This window comes from Manacus candei, unplaced genomic scaffold, assembly GCF_025592945.1.
Source record: "Manacus candei isolate 608988 ecotype Guabito, Panama unplaced genomic scaffold, ASM2559294v1 h1tg000011l, whole genome shotgun sequence".
Taxonomy (NCBI): Eukaryota; Metazoa; Chordata; class Aves; order Passeriformes; family Pipridae; genus Manacus; species Manacus candei.
Genome location: NW_026138059.1, coordinates 24,992,243 through 25,010,324, shown reverse-complemented (window position 1 = coordinate 25,010,324; position 18,082 = coordinate 24,992,243). Strand labels below are relative to the sequence as shown.

General features: G+C 37.1%; 1 protein-coding gene across 4 annotated transcripts in view; it reads right to left on the bottom strand.

Annotated features, from left to right (window-relative positions):
- Positions 1–18,082, bottom strand: part of LOC127466734 (cytochrome b5 reductase 4) — a 35,541-nt gene that overhangs the window by 6,371 nt on the left and 11,088 nt on the right. For all 4 annotated transcript variants that reach the window (XM_051777949.1, XM_051777950.1, XM_051777951.1 and 1 more), the window contains 8 exons: positions 16,238–16,292; positions 14,814–14,871; positions 14,616–14,709; positions 13,995–14,027; positions 13,109–13,231; positions 3,488–3,628; positions 2,171–2,323; positions 1,418–1,568 (listed from right to left, as the gene is read on the bottom strand). In XM_051777949.1, coding sequence (XP_051633909.1) covers positions 1,418–1,568; positions 2,171–2,323; positions 3,488–3,628; positions 13,109–13,231; positions 13,995–14,027; positions 14,616–14,709; positions 14,814–14,871; positions 16,238–16,292 — 808 coding nt within the window. The remainder of the gene's footprint in view (positions 1–1,417; positions 1,569–2,170; positions 2,324–3,487; positions 3,629–13,108; positions 13,232–13,994; positions 14,028–14,615; positions 14,710–14,813; positions 14,872–16,237; positions 16,293–18,082) is intronic.

The window sequence follows — 18,082 nt, the reverse complement described above, 5'->3', positions numbered from 1 at the left end:
GACAGAGGCTGCTTTGGCACCCACAGGTGACAAGTCAATCACTGCATAGATTATTCCTCAGCTTTCTGCAATTCATGTTCCTGCAAGTGCAATCCAAGCTTAGGACAACAGTACTTTGCTAAATAAGATAATTCTATGCAAATCATATTTATGTTGTTTACATATACATGTATCTCATACATATAAATGTACATATATTAAAGACACTCTTGTAATATTTTCCCAAAAAAGAAAATGATGGTTAAAGAGCACATATAAGGCCAAGAAACTAAATTGCCCAGAACAGTCAGAAAAACAAATGTTTAAGTGTCTGCATATAACCAGAATCTGTACCAGATAAAGTCATTCACCTAACAAGCCTCCACAGCAAGAAGGAAAAATTTGTTTACTTTGAATTGACTAGTAAAGGAAACAGATGCTGCTGCATCCTAAACTAACATTGAATTCCCATAAGAAGTCATGCTGAAAAGTGTAAAAACTGTGCTTCCCAAGCATTTTGTCAGATGATAGATTTACCCTTTGGATTGGCAAGGCCAGCCAGCCACCTGCTATTTGCTACTGACAATACAGGACGCTTTGGAAGAGCTAGACAGTACACAATCTCTCTGCTCACAAAAAATACGTCATTGCTGAAATATAAACAATATAAGAACAGAGTCTCGATTTAGGGTTTGTTTGTTTTTTTAGAAACAAACTTCTGCAGTGCATCTCATCCTTTTTAGCTTTAGCATGAAGATTAGTGTCCAATTAATATCTCTATGCTGTTTCAAAAGCAGAAGTACTAGTTCTGGGGTTCTGAACGAAGGACATAACAACCTGTTCCCTTACCACGTAAAAGTAATGCTTTCTTCTGTAGATTTTACAAGCAGAGTATAGAATGCATATGCAATACACACCTTTCTATGCATTTGAATACACTTAATGCTCTGCTTATAGAAGTGGTACTTTTTTTAAAACTGGAGCTCATCCGGTAACAATGTGTTACTGTCGCTTAGCAGGTGAAAACAATATGCTAGCTATTCAAATATATCAGAGAGAAGTTATAAGTAAACAGTTTTAGCCCTTCTCAGTCCAAAAAACAATACCTACATTGAAATATTTCAATACTAAAAAGAGACTGAAATGGAAAGCTAGTTAAAAAAAACCTCCTCCAAGTCTTTACCCAGTGAGCTCATTTGTACCACAACTAAAATCCAAAATGCAGATCAGCCCATTATGTTGAGGGTAGCCAATAACCAAATATGTGCAAATTGCCTAAGTTTCTGACACTCTTCCCTTAAGCATGCCAGTTCTTGGCATAAGTTGAAGACAAATGCTTTCATACCATTTTATTTTGTTAGTTGTTTTATTAACACTGAGGTTTGCCCATTATGTTTCTTCCTTCTGACTTGGGTTAAATCACAAGAATCGTACATACCTGAGACAACTAACTTCAGTCAGAGCAAAGTTCAGTAGTTTAACCATTGGTGTGAAGCCTGTGCCTCCTGCCAGTAAAATGAGATCTTCTGAAGCTTGAACTTGTGACTTCTTGAAGTTGCCTTCAGGATTGCTGACAGAAACATAGTCTCCTTTATTAAAAAAAAAATGAAAAAAGAAAAACATTAATTAGATGAAAACAAGTTAATCAGTATTCTGATTTTTTAAAGGCTATGTCATATTGCCTTCATCTTTGTAGTATTAAGGTTCATTTCAGAAAGGTACTATTCACTTCACGTAAGAATCACTCTTGTTAAAAGAAGAGATATACAATTAAAAAGTTTTGTCTTGATGGATTTTACAAGATATGAGTACACAAACATTTCCGAAGTCAGTATTAAAAATCTGCCTCTGTATCTGAAATGAAAAAGGAAGTGCATCTTAAGTCCCATAAAACAGACCTAGCTTTCTTTATGTGAAAGTACAAAAACTTGTTCTCAGAGCATCAGGCATCAAAGTGATCAACTCTAATGTGTGATAGTTCACACAGATCAGTCAGGAGAGCTTTATGTAATGGACAACTCCTAGTTACAGTGAGGATAAGACTGTACATTTAGGGAATGGAAAACAAGGATTAAAAAAAGTTGTAAGTATGTCCCAATGTATAAGTAGGTAAATGATAAGAACATCAAAATACTCAAGCAGTGAATCTTTAAAGATAAGGCAAACACAAAAAACCCCACCATATACTTACCAATTTGTAGGTGGTCAAGTGCCTGTGTGAACAGCCCACAGGAATAAATTTTAATCATTAAATATATATGCCCACCATCATGGTGAGATGTTTCTTGGAAATCCAATGGCAAAAAAGGCAATACAGGTGTGTATGGTTTTACTGCCTCTGTCCCTAGAGAGTAGACCAAAAGATAGGTGAAATAATATGAAAAGCACTCTAAATCCAGCTACTACAAACAAATACCAAAATAAACAATGAGTAAATAAATAATCTGTATATCCCATAAAAATAACACCATCTCATACTTGCTTTTATGCAAGTATATTATTTTCCACTGCACCAGAATTGGAAGCCTTCTACTCCCAATTAAAAATTTCAGGTAACTGCACAACATGTTATTTCTGTGCTATCTAGCAATTCAGAACACCAGATTAAAAGATCTTCAGTCATCCCTGAAGAACCTGAAAATCTAAACAATTTCATTTATTTTCATTTATTTCAAGAACTTGATTTTTTCTAAATTTAAACAGCAGAGTTTTAGTACTGTACAGTTATATTTTCTTGCAGTATAATTTCAAAAATCCATTGTATAATGATAGAAAGAAAGATCACAAGAGTTGGACACCAGCAAAGCATTAGGCAGGGAGGAGGAGGAGGACAAAACAGTTCTCAATTAATGGATATTTAATAATTCTTCTGAGAAATCTCTCTACCATGCATATTGCAATCCAAGTATAGTGACCAGTATAATCATTAACATACATATTTTAAAAAGTACTTTAAAAAAAATAAACCAGATATTTCTTTGGCCTTTCATTTCCTTAAGTCCACCTTTTACAAAATTTTGATGAATAGCACATAAACATGCTTTTCAAGATACATTTGTCTCACAGCCTTGTGTTATCATTAATATTGTGCAACTGGAGTATAAAGTAGTGCTACCATGACTACTATAAATCCCTCAGAAGAAGGGGAAAAAAAAAGAAAAATTGCAACAACACCCTCCTCATTTCAAAAAATTAAAAGGAACTGACTAATGACACATAACATGTATGATAAGTTTTCCCCCTTCAAAGATGAACAGCACTACTTCAGTAGAGAGAATGTTCTAAAGAGAGAGTTGAAAGCAGAGACAATAAGGTCAACAGTAAATGCCAGCCACCTCAATAGTTAGCTTTCCATCAATATTAATCCAGTCAGTTCATTATTAAGCACTGATTGTGATTCTGGAAGCAGAGACTTTCTAACTACGGCAAGGGAATTTGTGGCCGTGGACTTGGCATTCTCTCAAGACTATGAAAAGGAATCCATTACTACATTCTCAATTTTTCTTACCTGTAATAATTTGTTTGAGGTAAACATGTTGTCCAGTGGGAATACGGAGATGTGTGCCCTTTGGCAACATAAAGCAGAAGAGCTTGGTGTCATGGGTAACTTCTGTCTTAGAAACCAACTTGCATTTTCTGTAGAACAGTTCTATAAACATGATTTTACTTGTTAGTAAAGTCTCAATCTGTCTTTTTTTCTTATATATCTTTCAGTAAGAGATAGAGAAATATATGTATTTCAGTATATACAATTATAAAAACACTATAGATGCTTCTTGTATAATTACTTAAAATTATTTTTACAGTTTTGGACTAAGGACTCATTTATAGCCTTACTTTGGGCCTCTGAGTTATCAGCAATGACTGGGAAGAAGTAGAAAAGCATCAGAAACTGGCAGAAAACAGAACCCCTTGTACTACACTGTAGCTGCACTGAATTCACCTTGTAACTACAGCACGAGTACATGTATGCAGACCAAAACCAGCTGGCGTAACACAAATGAAATATAAGCCAGCAGAGCACCACAGTCCTTAGCAACAGACTATCCAAACCCACCCAGCATCTCAGATATTTATTGGCCTGACCATCCCATACTGTTGCACTTTGACTGTTATTAGCACAAGAAGAATTTCTGATACAGCTTTGCACAATTTTTCAGGTACACAATTCCAATGCTTAAACGCTTATACATGAAATAAAATGAAATGAACATCTGTGCCTACATAGGCAAGAAACACTTCAGCATTATCAGTAAATATTTTAAACATGAATTGGTGCCTTTTGGCTAACTAGGAATTATGAACTCCAGTTATATGTTCACATGCTCACTTAAATCAACTACAAGGTCTTATGTACAGCATAAATTTTTGTTAACACAGCTGTTTTGGGGGCGAGGACATTGGTTTCAAATACAGTACTTTTCAACCTGTGCATCAACTAAATGTCTGGCAAAAAGTAACTGAAAAAAGAAAGCATTTAAAATAAATAAATAAAAGCACTATGTAAGGTTTGCATTTCAGACTGCCTCTCTTATAACAGAGATAATAATCCATCATTTATACTGGAAACAACCTCTGTGGCAAAGTACTCAGTGTAAGGCTGGCCAGCCCTGCACCCATTTTAACTAAGCAGCCATCCTGAGCTCTGTAATCTGCATCATTACAGCACTTGGGGGTCTAAGGGAGGATTTGAAAGCACAACAAAGTAGAGGGCTATGTCCTGTTGATTACAGCCAGAGACTGCAGAACATTAAGCTGGGATGAAGCAGCAAGGAAGAAGTACTTCAAAGAACAAAGGGCATGGATGTTTTCCTTCTGGAAATAAAAAATGCTTACAAAGGTTAATTTCACAACAAATGCTAAATAAAGGAAAGTATTTCTCAACTCTCAACTATAATATAGAGGAGGCCTACAGGGAAGCCAGAGAGGGATTCTTTGTCAAGAACTGATGAAACGATAGGACAAGGAATAATAGATACAAACTGAAGGAGGGGAAATTTAGGTTAGATATTAGGAAGGCAGAGGCAAGAGTAGAAAGTACCAGCTACTATAGGAGATCAGGTTCGAGGCCATCTAAGAAACCTGAAGGTGCACAAGTCCATGGAACCTGACGAGATGCATCCTTGGATTCTGAAGGAACTCGCAGAGGAAGTGGCCAGCCACTGCCCATCCATGTGGCACTCTGGTAAAGTTCCCACTGACTGGAAAATGTGAAGCGTAACCACTGTGTCTGGCAAGATCACAGAGCAGATACTCCTGGAAGTTATGCATGGAAGATAAGGAGGTAACTTGTGACAGTAAACATGGCTTCACTACAGGCACAGATGTTCATTTTATTTTATGTACATGGCGTAAATCCTGATGTCCTTCAAAATTCTTTCTTGAGTCAACACAATGACTCTTCTTAAGTGAGTCTTGCCTGACAGAAGGTTTATGCAATTTTCCAGTGAAGTCTCCCTTAAATACAAGACAAAATGTAAAGGAAATTCTAGGCATTGCTGCAGCTCCAGCAACCACTGACATTGCTTCCTTGCTCTTACTTCCAAGAGCACCAGAGAGAAGCCCAAGTCAGTAAGCCTGGCTGATCTTTATGCTTAACTAGGGCTACAATTCACAGACACTGATCACTGGACTTAAAAAAAACAACACCAAAACCAACCACCAACCAAAAAAGGTTAGAGGGGTTCGCAGTAAGCTAGCCTGTCCATTCTCCTTCACCAGTGTTCCTCAAGAGTCATTTAAGGACCACTTTGAGTACTTCAGTAATTTCATGTAATGAATTATCATTTTCCAAGTCATTTATCTGTACTGCAGTTTCCTTAGTCCAGGATTATTACCCCAAACATTTTGCTCTTTCCAGATATTCTGGATTAAAAACAGAGCTAAAGAGTTTGCTGGAGACTAGTTACAGAGTACTCTGTGACAGTGCAGTCAACTGCTGCCTGAAGGAACAGCTATCACTACCAACATTCCCTTCTTCAATAAGTGCAGGATCATAACTTGTCAATTCAACCACAACAGAAACCAAATAATTTTAAACAGGGGACAGCTTTCAAACAAACAATAGTTATCCACCAATTGTTTAAAAGTTAAGGATTTAAACAGTATGTTCTAGCTCAGCCATGCTTCTTTCTAATTGACTTTATTTCCAAGGGTATAAATACTCTGCTAGAACAGTCAAACATCTAAATACATGCAGTTATGCCTGAAATATACACTCAGATTACTAAATTTCAGCTGCACATGCACTTTGGCAATGGACTAAATTAGCAGCAAATTCCTTACGTACCAGTATTGCCACAGTGGATGACCATGGCATTTTTATGCATACACTTGTTTTCTTAAATTATTCAAATATCTACTAATGAGTTTATCCACTAAAAATGCCTGCACAGACACAATGTAAAGCCTCTGATATGGAATAAATCTTCTTGATTAAGATTTTCTCACACCTTTCATTTAACATCCTACAAATTCCTTATTTTGAATGAGCAAACATTTCAGATGAATCAAAAGAATGCCTAAAGCTCTGAAAAAATTGAAGTCAATAATTCCATTTCATACCAATCTTGAAGTAAAGCATCTCTCCAGCTATATAAATATTATTAAAAGGTTTTTTGAAATTAGAAAAATAATACACTGTAAGATTGCAAAATACAGTATACAAATAAATACGCCAAGATTGCTGTCAGTTCTGCAGACTTAAGAATTGCTTAAAAGAATGTGTGAAGTTGGTAATATAGCTGTAGTGGGTTGACCCTGGCTGGACACCAGGTACCCACTAAAGCCGCTCTCTCACTCCCCTTTGCAACTGGACAGAGGAGAGAAAAAAACCAGCCAAGGATTCATGAGCTGAGATAAGAGCTGGGAAAGGTCAGTTACTGATCACCTTCACGGGCAAAACAGACTCAAAGCTGGGATACTAATTAAATTTATTACTACACAGGATCAGAGCAAAAGAGCGAGAAGTAAAATAATCTTAAAAACACCTTCCCCCCACCCCTCCTTCCTTCCATGTTCTCCCTCCTCCCCCCCAGCAGTGCACGGGACGGAGAATGGGGGTTACGGTCAGTTCTTGTTTCTGCCACTGCTCAGAGAGAGGTGGAGGTGTCCTTCCCCTGCTCCTGTGGGGTCTCTCCCATGGGAGTCAGTCCTTGATGGACCTCTCCAGCGTGAGTCCATCCCTTGGGCAGTAGTTCTTCCCAAACTGCTGTCCTGTGGGTCACTCCTCCATGGGGTGCAGTCCTTCATGAATGAGCTGTACTGATGTGGGTCCCACACAGGGGCCACAAGTCCTACCTGGGAAAAACTCGTGCCAGCATGGGCTCCTTTCTCCACGGGCTGCAGGTCCCTGGCAGGACCCTGATCCATCTTGGGCCTCCCACAGGGTCACAGTCTCTTTCATGCATCCACCTGCTCCAGCATGGGCTTCTCCATGGGCTGCAGGTGGGTCTCTACACCCTGATGGTCCTCCATGGGCTGCAGAGGCATAGCTGCTCCACCATGGTCTGCACCACAGGCTGCAGGGGCCTCATTTCTGGCACCTGGAGCACCTCCTCCCCCTCCTTCCGCACTGGTGTCTGCACTGTTGTTCCCATGTTCTCACTCAGCTCTTCCCTGGCTGGAATTTTTTACTGTGCGATAACTTTTTTTTCTTAAATATGTTATCACGGAGGCGTTACTATCACTCTTGATTGGATTGGCCTTGGCCAGCAGCAGGAAGCCCATCCTGGAGCCTGCTGGCATTGGCTCCACCAGACAGGGGAAGCTTCTAGCAGCTTCTAACAGAAGGCACCCCTGTAGCCCCCCCTGCTACCAAAACTCAGCCACAGAAGGCCACTACAATAGCCCATAATACTGATCATCTAATATGCTTACAGATATTTGGGAGTGGAGAGAAGCTAAAAAAATGATTCATTAACTGTTTCCTGAAAATTTTTTGACCTTTACAACCTGACTAATTCCAGCCTTTTCCATATAAATAACCTTTGCCTCCCTGTTTTTCTTTTTATTTTGCCATACAGAACTTTTGTCCTGATTCACTCAATCTCACCTTTAAAAACAGAGACCTGCCTAGGTCTAAGTAAACTTCTAGTTTAGTTTGTAGCCTTTGCTGTATTAACTAAAATTAGTTCATTATCAGTGTGTTGTGGTTTAACCCTAACTCTATCCCTGCCAAAACTAGAACACAGTGGTTTCAATAAAATCTGGAGTCACAAGCAAAAACAAGTGGCAATGCAGAAAAGCCTTTCAACAAGAGAATACCAACCCCTGAACACTTGCTTTAATCAGGCCATGAAGCCAAGTTAACTGCCAGATGCAAAGACACATGATTTGGTACTATACATAAACAAAAGGTATTCTTCTCTCAATTTTGTAGCACAATGAAGCATCCAGAAGCAAATCGTAATTTTCAAAGTGGAGAAAGTAACTACTGATGAGGTTAGCTTGATCAAGCTTTCTGCAGACATCAAGTGCCAGCATCACAGCGCCTGATCTCAGAGAAGCACTCCCGCAGCTCCCTCCTAGCAAAGCTTTGCCACAAAAATCCAATATTATCACAGGGCAGAGACATCACCCTTCAAACTGAACCTCTTCCTCTGCTGGAATCAAGAAATGCAGCACATTGATTCATAGGCATACAAATTTAATTTTACTAACAAAACTGCTGCACAGATAATGATACCTTTTGGAGAGTATTAGCCTTTTGCCTGTGTTCTTCCTTGTCATGAAAGGGAGTTTAATTTAAGCATTTCTCCTTGAATTATGTTTTTTGCTTTTCTTCAATGCTAAAAATTCAAAGACAATTCTTATTTCTTACTTGTTAGTCATAATGCTAGGAATGCTAAAGCAGCAATATTAGCCTGTTCGCTTGGAATAGAGTTTCAAACTATAAAAGCCGAATCCCTCCGCTGCCCCTCCCTCTCAAGTAGAGGATTTCCACCCCACTCCCAGCAAGCATGTATCACTCAACAGAGTCCATCAGCCAGATGAACATTAATCCTTACTTTGTTCAGGTTATTACATTACAGAGCCTCAGGTACTATTAGTGCCAACATAATGGAGATTAGACCACACAGCTGAAGGAAGGTGGCTGCCCACCACTCCTGGCAGCAGCCTAGTCTTGGAGTTAAGACAACAATGAACCCTTACTGCTAACCATCAATTTGTCAGTATTCTCAAATGCTTCAGTTAATTACTAGATATCACAAGCTAGTTCCTATTATCCAAAAAGGCCAGCCATTCTCTTCCCAGATGGTCTCTCTCCCCTCCCAAAATAAGGTTTCCACTGAATCATCATCTGCTAAACCTTCCCTAATTATGCAGCAAATAGCACCCTGTCACAACACAAGTCTTGCTGATATACATTAAGTGCTGCATCAGCATTCTGTTTCCTTCTGGTACTTTCAACAAAAAAAGGTTTATGATCTTTCACTTAACGTGGACTAAAACCACTCCATGAAAGAAAGAAATTACATCCTATTTCAGCCCTCGGAGGTAACAGCACCTTGCTTCTTTACTGAACACCCTACGCATCTGCCAATAGTTGCACCCTCTTTAAGAAAGCAGAAGTTAGTTATGTTCCAAAACAAGGATTTGATTAAAAGTTCAAAATCATTTTCAGAATTATTCTCCATGAGGAAACCCCCCCCACACACACACATCCAAAGTCACCCGTACTAACATCATTTTTCACTTTCATATGGCTACTGCTTTTGTATGCATGCCCCCTCACAAGTCGGCTTTCATATCTTATTTCCAAGAAAAGGCACCTGAAAGAAAATCATGTCAATACCTATGAGAAAACCTGCACTCTATTACTGTGCTGTGTGCTAATTTGGTCTTTTGGCATTTGGTTTGGGGTTTTGTTTCTTGGTTGTTCTTTTTGGTTTTGTTTCTTGGTTGTTCGTTTTGGTTTTGTTTTTTCTGTTTGTTTGGTTTTTAAATACTACTTTTAAATTTCACAGGATGCCAGCATGGTGACCACTAGTTTTTGTTTATGCTTTTAATGACCAGTTTCATGATAGCTAGCAAAGAGTAATGACACTAACTTTCCTACACTGACAAGCTAATTATATTGAATTGTGTTTTCTATGCAATACTGTGGGAGTATAAATAATTATTCCTCCAGAAAAGCAAGCACTTCCTTCTTAAGGAGTAGAAGTGGTATTGACTATTTTTCTCAATCTCCTGATACATCCTAAGATACAGTGTAGTTCACTCAAATTGCATTAATTTTTCTTAAAAAATTCCTCTCACCTTTGAGGAAATTCAACAATTTTGTTCTTTCCTTCCAATTAACTAAGACACACTGGCCAAAATGTTAGTATAAATTCAGTGGAAATTTGAGACTACATAGGCAATTTACCTGAGAGTAGGACTTTCCCAGCTTAAGGGGAAAAAAGGAGAGGTTTATGCTAATTGTTTCTTCATAACATAAAGTTATCATAAGCTTCCAGTACCATCTCTGCATTATGTCATTGTCCCTGAAGAAAAGCTTCATCGCTTTTTTGTAGAATTTAGACTTAACTGTTTCAAAAATAAAGATTAAATAATTTTGAAGTGTAGGGGTTTATGCACAGAGGTCACCCATCCCTCCTTTACAAACTCATTCATGAATGCTGTCATGTGAACAAGTTATAACAACATAAAATCAAGGAAAGTTTTCAAGTCTTAATCCTGTTTTTCAGCCTTTCTTTCTGTGCTTTGAATAAAAAGGAAATATTTGAAATGGTCAATACAATGGAAATACTGGAGAAAAACTCAAAGATAAGAAAACCCTGAGGAATTAAATATCAGTGCTCCCATAAGCACTTACTATTCACAGCCTCAGAACAACCTTACCACCAAACTGGAAGCGTGCAAACATTGCAGGTAAAATGATTACTTTTCTTAGAAAATGTAAGCTACCAAAAAACCTACAAATAAACAAAACTCAAATAAAATAAACAAAAAACATGTATAACAAGATAATATAACCACTTTCAATTCTATTCCCAGATTTTCAGAAGTGGAAGTTATCAGTTACACTGCCTTCAAACAAGACGCACATCCATCAAAAATAAAAGGTAATGCTGAGAATAAGCAGAGGAAGATACATAAATCCAAGTGAAAAAGAATCTGAGTATTTAAGGCAGCATATCTGTGCTACCCTATATATAGTGCCATATAGAAATACCAGATAAAAAGTTTTTTGTAAAATTATTTTTTTTAGTTATTAATTACTTATTCTGTGCTCACACTGAACAAGGTATGACTTTCTTCAGTCATAACATTATTTTGCTTCCACAGAAGCAGAAGCAAATATGAAAATTCTGCAATTTAGTGTAAGGGAGCACAATTCTAAGCAGAAAAGGAGACTGTCTACTTAACACTAAACTGAATAAATAGAAGCTACAACATGTAGATTTTATGGCTGAGCTGAAAGCACAGGACTGGAATGAAGAAAAGACATGAAGGCCAGAACATTCTTCACCTATACACCTTCTGGCATGCTCAATTTTAAATTTGGAGGTTTTAAAATTAAAAAACTGCAGAATAAAAGTTTCTGGAGTAGGTATTAAAAAGCCATAGATATCACTTTATTTGGTGGATTCATCACCTTTTTAATCAGGGAAGTGAGGAAACAGGTTCAGCAAGCCCTTTAACTTAAGTTTTCTGAAGATTCAATTTAAGCTGATGTGAACTCAGTCACTGATACATAATAAACTATATTATAAATTATATAAAAAGTCTTATACCTTATAACTGTATCTTATACCTTATAACAGTCCTCTGCATTACAGGACAAATACTATGTTGGAGATTGACTTCTTAGGAAAAAAGTGCAAAATAAATAATCTAGAAAGCACTGGTTATAAATGCTCAATATGCACTTTTGTCAGTTGCATCCAATCATCCACACCTTCCTCATTTGCAAAGCCACCCTATTCTGTGGCTCTTGTTCTTTCAGATTATTTTCTCTTTTTTTTTTCGAAAAGCGATAAGGCAGGAGAAAATGAGCAATGGACAGTGGACAATATATTAGGTCAGTCCGTAAGCCCTTAAATACAGAGGATTATACTGAAAAATCTAATGCTAAAGGGGATGACTTAACAGTTTCTGAAACTCTCATATGGAAAATTATATTCTACATAAGCTAAAGGTTGCTAGAGAGATATGCTTTTATGCAGTCTTCCTTTTTGTAACACAGTAATCTCTTGATGTTGAAGGCCTACATAGCATAACTGAGAGGCAGTAGGAGGTGTACGACATGGTGATCAACACGTAATTAGCTCTTAAAAAGGTACAGCTTTGCTTTCACACATAAATCGAGCAGACTAATATCAAACAGTCCATTTCTGAGCATTATTAGACAGAGGGCCAAGAAGGCTTTTGAGAAGCTGGGCAATTTGCAATAATATCAGGAGCATGCTTATACTAGACAATGTAATTGTGCAGAAATTTTTAATTTAGGTGAGAAGAATCAAAACCACACTGATCACTGTAATATATTTTGATGCTGCGTCAAGTTCATACTATTCTGTTACCACAAACTACACTCATATATAACATCTACTGCTTCTTGCAGACACATCAGCTTATTCAGAGCTGGCTTTAATACCTACAGGTGCCTTGAAGTCAATAGATCAACTTACAAAGATGTAGTGTGATGGAACAACATTACATTGAAAGATGTTACTATATCTATAGAAAAAACTGGAAGTGAAGGAAAACCTTCGCTACAGTTACTTCCATAATGATTGATACAAATCTGTGCACTGTCCCTCAGGGTCTTTTCACACGGACAGAGAGGACATTAAGCACACAGGCAGCCATGAGGTGGAACAATACTCAAGCAGTCTTCACCTTACATTATTAGGTTCTTCCAGTCTTTCCACAAGCCTGAAAGACCTTCAACTCCTATGTGGGACAAAATGAACCACCGAACCAAAGCAAGGCAAAACAACACCTCTAAGTTGAATCCTTTCAAGGAGAACTCCTGAGTAGCTTTCAACAAGATTAGACATCAATCATGAATGAATTGAAGGTACAACTACAGCAATAGAAAATCCTGAAAGAAACCAAATGACTAACAAGCTCCAAGAAGTCAGAAAACAACTGGTAACTTGGCCATGAAATTGCTTACCTCTGTCTGTGCGTTTGATAAATGTATTATGACACCCCCAGGGCTGTCCCAGCATTTTCCAATGAATGTTATCCTTTTTCTTTAAGATAATTTCTACTTTTCCTATTTTTTCAGCAATATTTACTGGAAGAGAAAAGGTTTCACATTGTTACTTTTAGTTACGCTTCGTAAAAAAAAAATTCATTCCTTGGTTACAACTAAATTTTAGAAGAATTTAGAAGAAATTTCTCAAGACACATGTAGTTAATCCACTAAATTAGAATATCAAATTAAATATACTTCTACCTATCACTCTATAATGTTTTTGAGTGCAATTAAAACAACAAGCACTAATTTAATATGCATAATTAATATACTTTATTTGCTAAATAGATTGTGGAACTAGGACAGCTTCACAGCCCATCTGGTCAAGAAAAATGCTCATGAACACAGAGTCCTCATGTACTGGAAATTGGTAACTACCACTACTTAATACTTTCTTTTCAAGGCCATTTGAATGAATAATTAAATACAAGAAAATCCCAGTCTCAGCAAAGAACATTTTACAAATACACAACAGAACTAACTTCTAACTATTTTAACATTTAATCATATTCAGAGGGATCAGAGCACTATCAGCTTATACTTTCACAGCGCCAAATGCCATCATTTAAAAAAAAAATTATTCATTGTTATGGTATGGTTTGATTGACTGTGTCAGGACCTGGTGGTAAGCAAAACTGTAAAGTATCCAAAGAGTCAGAAAAATAAACTAAAGTTCCACATTCTGATATTAGAATCATAGAATATCGTGACTTGGAAGGGACCCACAAGGATCACTGAAGTTCAACTCCTGACTGGACTATCCTAGAAGAGATACAGAAGCGCTGCAAGAGACAGAAATTACCAGCCACTTCTTCTGAAACTGCATGATCCAAGTCTGAAATAAAGACAAACAAATTCTGTGTCAAGCAATAATAAAATTATATTCCAGTCATCATATATACATATATAGACACACACTTATGTATACACCTACACTGTAAGTCTACGAATATTGAGTGAATTAATGAGCCTAGAAACCTATGCATCTTTATTTGGCCTTGAAATTTTACTCATGACTTCTACAGGCCTCATACATAAAGGCACCATTTTTCCCATTACTTTTAACAACGGCTCATTTAACGCTACTAATCTTCATTTATGTAAATTATTGCACTTGTCCTTTTGAATAAGACCATTTTAATAACCATAAAAAACACACTTGAAGAAAAATTTTACACAACTTTAAAATTGATTTCTTACTTCACTTTAGTCCACATGTAAAACATTTAGTACATACTTAACAAATGAAGATGTGAGTTGATACACAATGTAATTAATTCACATCAAGGTACTTTAATCATCTTAAATGAAAAAGGAATAAAATATTAAGTAGTACACGTAAAATGTGTATGGTCTAATGAAAGGGTTTGAATAAAGTAGAATGAAACTTCAGTATTTTCAACCGCAAAGTTACAATACCTACCAACTTCTACAAGATATGAGTAGTCATCCATGATGATCTCTCCCCTTAATCGTTTATCTTGACAGTCAACTATCACCAACTCTTCATTTATATCCTTTCACAGTCAAGGGGGAAAAAAAACCACAACAATTTTTATGAAGTTCTTCCAGAATTCAAGCTAGATCACAACTGGATTTTGTAATCCTCCTTTTCACTTACCTTCTGCTTAGTATATATGACAACGGTGATCAAACTATCTGTTTGGAACCAATCATAACTGTAAAACAAAAAATTCAATAACAAAAAAAATATATAATTTCTTTGGGCATATCAAAACATATTTAAATTCAAGTCTTCAAGAAGAGCATCTTTCATGAATTTACAAGCCAAATACATGACTTACTATTTTTGAAGAGGTAAGTCCAAAGCCAGTAATTTTGAAAACATTACTAATGTAACATCTAATTATGCATCCTGATAGTTAGCAAATTGAAGTTAAAATTATATGTCATTAGTTTTACTTAAAAAGCATATGCACCCTCTTTGCAGTATATGAACCTTTCTTAGGAGATGATTAAAATCTTGACTCCAGACAAAAGCATTAAATAAGCAGAGTGGCTTCCAAGAGTTAAAGATCTGACGCACATACCACAAAACCATCTCCCTTCATCTCCCTGAATCTAGATTTTACATTCATTCCTATGTTCCCATGCTGTCCAAATCTCGTAATAAATCCAGGTAAAGTAAAAAAAAAGGAAAGCCTTCAGATGCTAATTATTTGTATGGCTTTACACTTGCCAGGAAGTAACTTCTATCTACTGTTTAGACTACTGGACCAGAAAAGCAGGCAGAGAGGGAGGATGATCCCTCCGGCAAACATTCCTGACAGCCAATACATTCTAGGTTGCACAGCTTCCAGTCACATCCAGAATATGCCAGACACACGTGGGAAGAAAGGCAGCAAGGTTTGGGGAGCACTTCAGAAGATAAACCACATTCCAGTTGCTTACAAGCCACAACATTTTCTGACTGCATGTAACTAGCCCAGAGATCACACACTCACAGGAGATTTTCGTGTCAAGTGAGAAACTGAACCTTGTTGACTCAAGGCATCACGGAGTAAAATGACACCTCAGTGACAACAGTAGGCATATCACAATGAGATTTTAGGGCCTGCTTCGCTTTGCATATTGTAGAAACTTGAATACAGCTATCACATTTTACTATATTCCAGCTTGAAATGAAGCACATTTTCAAGGCATGGCTATTTGTACATCTATGGACAAATTAACTAAAGTCAAAAAAAGTAATCAGCCCAGTTGGAATCATTTTCTAGAAGTTTCCTCAAGAAGCAAACCTAAGGAGTCTGCAAATATAAGTCATACACTTTTATACAATGCAAGGAGGTGCAAGTGTTAGACATCAACTGAGCAGGCCAAGAATAATCATTTGCCTATATGACCTTTGGCAAGTTGTTTAAACATAAACCTCAACTTTCCTACTTCTGAGAGGATGGTAATGACATATACTCATTTAGCTGAAACACTGAGAGCTAACCATCGAAGAAGTTGCCTGCATGTACTAAGAATTGCACAGAATTTTTAAATAGAATGCTCAACGGCCAATGAAAGACAAAGGCTTACCTTGGAGTTAAGTCTTTAGCGGAAGAAGCTAGTACTTTCTTCTCAGGAAGCATACCTACAAAGAGCAGACAGTCAATAAAATGGCTGCTGGGATGCTTGCTTAATAGAAATACTTATCAGGTATATCTGGGGTTTGGTTTTATTTTTTTTTAATTGCATGTTCTAAATATCCCTGAACAATATTCAATGGCTTTATTTCCACAGGCAGCCAAAAATAACCATACTTTATTTTACTTTACTAAAAAATACTTTTTAAATTTAGTTTTTATTCAGTATTTTCTCTTGGAGATTAGGGTCCTAGAAAATGAAATTCTACTTCAGAAATTAAGAGTTCCATACAACACAGTACCTGTGTCTGCAGCCCTTCTGGTACATGTGGCTTGATCTCAGTTTCACCTGTAACTACCCTGTGCTTTTACACTTTGTGATAGTGAAGCACAAGGTTATCTGAACAAATTCCCTTTAACAGAACTATTTGTTTATACAATTCAGATGAGTAAATTCAATTTGGGATGTCTGATCTAACCTAATTCACAAGTAAAACTTCATGTCAGTCAGTTAAGCAAAGATATCAACCTTAATCTTTCAACTTAGCACTTTCCTAGGAATTTTCACAGAATTCAGCTACTCTAAGTATTAAACTTCACAAAACAGTCTGAAAAGGCCTTTGCTAGGAGGCAACAGTTGATCAGTCTTTCAAAAGTCAACTGTACTAATCTCTGGCATGATAGAAACTGAAAATATTTGGCAAACACTTGAGCACAGAGACAGATAAAAGCAACTGCAACCCTTCATCAGTTTTAACACAAAGAAGTTAAATAGAATAATGATGGAGGAAGCTGCAGACTGAACAGCTGGTAAGTGCTGGTTCCAAGCCCATTCAAAGGCAAACCTTGCAAACTTGAAATGGCTATGCATAAAATAATTAGCACCTGAATTCTCAGTTACCCAGATTACTATCTTCTAATTGCCAGTAAGTTTTGTAGTATGACTACAACCTTAAACACGGTGATTGAGTGGCTTCACCATGTGGGAAGTAGATAAAAACAGAGAGCCACTCCGGTCCAATCTGTTGAAAATATTTGATCATCCAGATGGGAGAATTAACCCAAAGCAATTAAAACTCAGTCAAATTACTTATTCTTTGATCCTTAATTAGTCCTGAGTACACACCATCTGCAGCTGCCAAGGAAGCTAAATGGCAGAGCAGTCAGATCATTGCAAAAGAAAACCAATCACCTAATGATAAAAGCCTTCTCAAAGGCTAAGCCTTTCTTGAGGACATACATCATATGCTTAGGTTGGCCCCCACAGATAACAGGAATTCATGGTCATACACACTCCAGTTTGCTTTTGCAGGTCAACAGAAATATATAAGCAGCCACAATAAAATAGAACATTCTGGCAAACAAAGTTATTTATGAATTATTCTGAAATACTGTAAGATGCTACATGAAAACAAGAATTAACAATTTAATAAAAAGACAATGATTCAGGTGATCAATTAAGCAAAGTGCTGTACTGGTCATGGTGATCAGAAAGGAAAGCTGGTGGTGAAGCCAAAGGCTGATGGCAGGTATGAAAGAGTTTAAGGCAACCAGATGAACAGTAGAAATACAATTCCGCATCTCAAGGGAGCAAACTTCAGCTTGTTCTAGGAATTGCTTTGCACAGTCCCATGGGACAGCAAGCGTAATGACAAAGGTTCCCATATTATCCTCATAGCCACACTGGAAACAGCTGGGTTTGACAGGAGGATTACAACCTCGATAGAAAATTAGTAGAACTGACAGTCACAAAAGGTGTGATCAGCATGCAAAGTCCCACTAGGGGCTGGTTACTGTT